At 39.3% G+C, this 5,972-nt stretch overlaps 1 protein-coding gene across 1 annotated transcript; it reads left to right on the top strand.

The window, feature by feature from the left end:
• Positions 1 to 4,390: 4,390 nt before the first annotated feature.
• HTR1F (5-hydroxytryptamine receptor 1F) lies at positions 4,391 to 5,479 on the top strand. The gene has a single exon (XM_044287834.1). It carries the CDS (start codon positions 4,391 to 4,393, stop codon positions 5,477 to 5,479), a length of 1,089 nt encoding a protein of 362 aa, XP_044143769.1.
• Positions 5,480 to 5,972: the final 493 nt, after the last annotated feature.

Below are 5,972 nucleotides of genomic sequence, written 5' to 3'. Positions count from 1 at the left end.
GTTTTCTGAGAGTTTCTCTCTTGAGTATTGAAGAGATATAATGTACCATATTGGATCTCTCTCTCTCTCTTTCTTACGTGTAATCACCTCCGGAGTACTGTTTATTACTATCACTGGTGCTTGGTGGGGGTGTGAACCTTTTATCTTCTCAGGTTTCCTGTCCCGGATGGGAGGTCCCTGGTCGCATGGGGTGCCGTCATGGGTATCGAGAAAAACAATTACCGGTAAGCAATGTTGTTTTCTGAGATTTTTTAACTGATGACCTATGACTTACGTAGATCATCAGTATCTGATTGCTAGGGGTCTGACACACGGGACACCCACTGATTAGCTGCTTGAGAAGGCACTGGAGCATGCAGTAGTGTTGCGATCTTCTTTCAGCTCACCAAGCACAGTGCCGTACATTGTAAAGCGTCTGTGCTTGGTATTGCAGCTCAGCACCATTCACTTGAATGGGGCTGAACTGCACCTAGGCCATGTTGACCGATAATTGGGACATCACATGTCCTTGGCAGAGCTGTGAGAAGGCCACACAGCTACTGTGAGGGCCGGTGCCTTCTTAAACAGCGGATTGTTGGAGGACCCGGGTGTCTGACCCCCACTGATCAGACACTGATGATAGAGGATAGGTCATCGGTTAAAAGTCTCTGGAAACCCCTTTAATGGGCATCCATATGAGCCTCAGAAAAAGCCACATCCTCCCCAGGGAAACATTGATAATAGAAGGTACATACAATTCAATTGTATTAATAGAGAGCTTTCAGGAAGTTAGCCCAAAACTATAACTGATACTTCATCAGATAATTTTTATAATTAGTTCTCTCTAATGAGACTTCCTCTCCTGGTCTGGTGAAATTCTTCAATATATTGCATTTCTGTGCTGGAATTAAGTCTGGGATTAACAAATTGGATAGTCATATTCCAAATTAAAGGAATTTCAAAGGATATGACTGCAGCATATTGTTTTATATTGGCTCTTCCCGATTCACAATTCGGCTGTCATACAGTCTGTCGGAGTCTGTGATGTGAACATGTGATGTTGAAGGTGATAATGTACTATGATCAGGGGATGGTGAAGGATGATTTGCACTTTATCTTTATTTTATTATACATTGCCATTGTCAAGTTGTCAACAGAGCTGCGCTATAAAATCCCGGACCTTTATTTATGTGGACTGATGTACGATAAGAACCGAAACAGAAATGTAAAATCACGGCATGATCAGAAAATAAATGAATACATAAAACGTGCTTAAAAAGATAATAGAGAAGCCAAGACATGCCTGTGACACAAAGGTTAAAGAGAGTGAAATGGAGCAGAAGTGATTTATATACAGAGATTAGCTATGAAAAGAAGAATTATGTGGTGTATATTTTTAGCCTAGATTTTCATTGATATTGTGATGTGAGGTCTTGTTTTTGGGCAAATTTTTTATTGTACAATTTTTCATAATATAATGTAGCTTTTACTTTTTAAAACAAAATGCAAAAAAAAAAAGAATTTTGCTATTGTTTTTTTTTAATGGGCTTTCCCATCCTATCATTTATGGAATATCACTACCATACACCAAAAAGTTCAGATAGGTGTGGGCCCCACCTCTGAGAATCACCCACTAAAGTCATTCCCTCTAAATCACATGATGACTTTATTTTACCTAATATGTGATGGATATTGTTTGTTTTCACCTAGGTATTCCAATGCTTTAAAGCCTGTGCATGTAAAATAAATATATTAGGATGCATCTATCTATGAGATGTCCTAACAATCAATTTGAGCAGTCCTAGCATAAATACATTTTGCTGAATATATATTTCATGAATATACAGTAGATAGTGAAATAACTGCAATTTTTTTTTACTGAAGAGTAAAGATCTCACCATTATGGAGGACTGTGGACCTCAACTTGCATTTCATGAAAAAGACTTCTTCCAGTGGTTCAGGCTTAAAGGAGTATTTCAATAATGGTTACTTTTCTTTAAAAAGCATTTTTCCAAACAGTAAGCATATGCTCATGAAATACTATTGGTGGCATTTCTACAAAATAGACGATAATTTTTTTTCCCGATTCCTAAGTGGTTGCTAGTGCTACCCTTTAATGGCTAACTGAAAAGATGTTGACAAGATTTCAAGTTTTCAAGACTACTCAGTTCTCTTTCTCAGGCATGTTATAACACAGTATCTGAAGACTCACATATTAATACACAAAAATACATGGGAATAGGGACTTAGTTGACAACTGATGTAAAGCAAATCAATATGAGTGGAGGAGGAAACAAACATTTGTTTGATATATATCCAGTACTTGAATGTGATGAACCTATGAGGTCTGTGGTTCAAATTAATTAAAAGAAGAAAGGAAAGATCTGCCTATACTGTAACATTTTTGCAGCTATGACTTCAACATCATCACAGACATGGAAGTCTTGATATTAAAAAATAATTTCAAATCTAAGAAGCACAGGCTCATGACAACCTTTGACACACGCAGATCAGGAATGACTGTGTGGCATGGATTTATGTCTTTCTACATCTCATAAGGATTTCGACCTTCAGACCTCCTGAGTTCATCACATTCATGGACTGGATATATCCCAAGGGACAATAAAACTTTACTCATCTGTAACTGCTGGAACAAATTTGCTGCTACAAATGTTTGTTTCCTCCTCCACCTATTTTGATCTTTTTTACATCACTTGTCTCATCTACCGCACTATGTATTTTTGTGTATTAATATGTGAATCTTCAGATACTGTGTTATAACATCTCTGAAGAAGAAACCTGAGCAGTCTCGAAAGCTTGCAATCTTGTAATTTTTTCAGTTAGCCATTAAAAGGTATTAACCACTATGAAATCTCATTCTTATATATTCTATTTACTGGCTAACATTGTACAGAGATATCTTTTACTTTTGCAAAATAGATACCATCCTTAAGAAAAAAAGACATATATGGAAATGATCAAGGTGTTTGACTTACAGCCAGTTCTCTGTACTGCTATAGCTTACATTTTATACATAGTGCTATTTTTGAGATCTCATATGCCTCATTTAAAATATCTGCTAATTTCAGGATACATGCACACTACTGTATTATGATTTGTATGGAGCCATAATGCGGTGCTTATACACCTCTGTAGAGTCCTACGCTACCTCTGTATGCTTCCTACTGTATACAGAGGCAGAAGGAATAAGTGGTTCCCTAGGTATTCCTATTTTAATCCCTATACATGGATCTGGACTTTGCTGCAGGGGAATTACCAGGCTGCTACCTCTTGGAGTAGTCTTATTCAAGTGACTTCTGGCCCACGGGGGTCAAGAGATATCAGTGTAGTGCACTGAGGGATCAGGCAAAGCTATAGTAAGCGACAGGCCAAGGTCAGGGCACGCAGAGTACATGCAATCTGACAAATAGGCCAAGGTCAGGGTGGAGGTCAGTACACAAAACAGGCAAACGAACAAGGCACAGCTTAGCATGAAACTAGCAAACTAGAACCTACTGCTCAGAAACCTTTCCATAGGAGAAAGTGCCTCAAGTACCCCAAGATAACCAGCCATTGGCTGGGGAAGATTAGGGTGCACTCTCATTAGCCCTTTAAGAGCTGGAAGAAATGCATTCCCTACAGGCACAGAGAGGCATAGCTAGCAGGAGGAAGGCCTCAGCCTGGAAGGAGCATCGCTAGTGGCTAGTGGCTGGGAGCACTGGGCAGGAAGAGGAAGATGTCGGCGGGACCAAGATGCCAGAGTCCTGCAAGTATGGAGGGGGTGAGCAAGGAGTTGGCTTTGCCAACCAGCAAGAGAACAGCGACAGAACTTTGTTTTCTGCCCAGCATAACGGAAACCAGACGGATCCGTTATACTTGCCGATATACTTCTATTATGACGGATCAAAACGGAATACCTCTGAAGGTTTCTGTTTTGATTTCCGTCTTATGGATTCCGTTATTTTCCGTTATATCCGTGTTATAACAGAAAGCCATAACGGAATACATAACAGTGATGTGAACAAGCCCTTATTCTTATGTAATGTACTCTTAAATATAATATCTTGCTTTATGAATAACATTTTATGGGGAAAGAGGTTCTGTCCATCGATAATTGCTGATCTCTTTTTCCGTATAGTCATTTAATATAATATTCTATAATGAAACCCACCTAGAAATATTGCATCAAAGCAAACAAGCTTCAAAAATGCATTCCATACTAATAATATCCATACAGTGATCTTGTGGATGCTTGCAGAGTTTGGTTCTCAATCCATCACCTGAATGATGTGCTCCTCATCATAATGACAGAATGGCATACTTAAATGCATCATTAAAGATGTTTTATTTTTTTTCTCTCCCCTTTTCTAGCTATCAACTCCCCACTGTGAACTTCATGTTTAGAGAGAATATGGATCTGCTAAACACGACGGAAAATAACTGCACGGCACACTTAACGAAAGGGATTACAAGCAGAATTCTCGTTTCGCTCACTCTGTCGATCTTGACATTGATGACAACCGCAATAAACTCTCTGGTAATTGCTGCAATAATTGTGACACGGAAGCTTCATCATCCCGCCAACTATTTGATATGTTCTCTGGCAGTAACAGATTTTCTGGTCGCTGTGTTGGTTATGCCTTTCAGCATTATGTACATTGTAAAGGAGACCTGGGTGATGGGACCAGTGGTGTGTGACATCTGGTTGAGCGTGGACATCACTTGTTGCACATGTTCGATACTACATCTCTCCGCTATCGCACTGGATCGTTATAGAGCTATTACCGATGCCGTGGAGTATGCCAGAAAGCGAACCCCCCAGCATGCTGCCTTCATGATTGCAATAGTGTGGATCATTTCTATATTCATATCTATGCCGATATTGTTCTGGCGTCACCAAAGCCAAAATCGTGACGATGAATGCATGATCAAACACGACCACATTGTTTTTACTCTATATTCGACCTTTGGAGCATTTTATATCCCATTGGCATTGATACTTATCCTTTATTATAAAATTTATAGAGCTGCCAAATCCTTATACCACAAGCGGAACGTGAGTCGATGTGAAAAAGAACAAAACGGTCAGGTTCTTCTAGAAGCTTGTGGGAAAAGTTCTACCATGTGTATAGCAGAGAAGTCTTTCTCAGACCACTCGACGGATTTCGACAGGATCCATATCACAACACGGAACCCAAGAGCAGAAGCGAGGCACGAGAAAGCAATGAGGAGGCATAAAATATCCAGCAACAGGGAACGCAAAGCTGCCACCACCTTGGGCTTAATCTTGGGTGCTTTTGTCATTTGTTGGCTTCCGTTCTTTGTGAAGGAGGTTATTGTAAATATATGTGATACATGTCATATCTCGGACGACATGAACAATTTTCTCACATGGCTTGGATACCTCAACTCCTTAATTAACCCTCTTATTTATACCATCTTCAATGAAGACTTTAAGAAAGCATTCCAGAAACTAATACGATGCAGACACTATCTATGACAAATTATTACTTGAAATGTTTCTGTAAATCCATATTAGGCCACACTACAATTAGGCCGAGCGGACCAACTGTTTATCGTATTTTCCTATTTTAAACTAAATACATTACCTGATTTTAGGCTACTGTTCATTTATTTATTTGTTACCTTTTGAGATGCATAATATTCAAATTAGAATAAGAGCTATTAAAAATAGTTTTGCTACATTATAGCTATACCACATAAATCCTAAAAATCATCAATAGATGTACCGTATTTTTCGCTTTATAAGGCGCACCTGATGATAAGATGCACCTACGTTTTTGAAGAGGAAAATAAGAAAAAAATATAATGGTGGTCTGTGGATGACGCACTGTTATGGGGGGATCTGTGGATGACGCACTGTTATGGGGGGATCTGTGGATGACGCACTGTTATGGGGATCTGTGGATGACGCACTGTTATGGGGATCTGTGGATGATGCACTGTTATGGAGGGATCTGTGGATGACGCAC

The sequence above is a fragment of the Bufo gargarizans genome, chromosome 3 (genome assembly GCF_014858855.1).
Source record: "Bufo gargarizans isolate SCDJY-AF-19 chromosome 3, ASM1485885v1, whole genome shotgun sequence".
NCBI lineage: Eukaryota > Metazoa > Chordata > Amphibia > Anura > Bufonidae > Bufo > Bufo gargarizans.
Note: the sequence above shows the minus strand (reverse complement) of the source record. Positions and strands in the feature narration are given on the sequence as shown.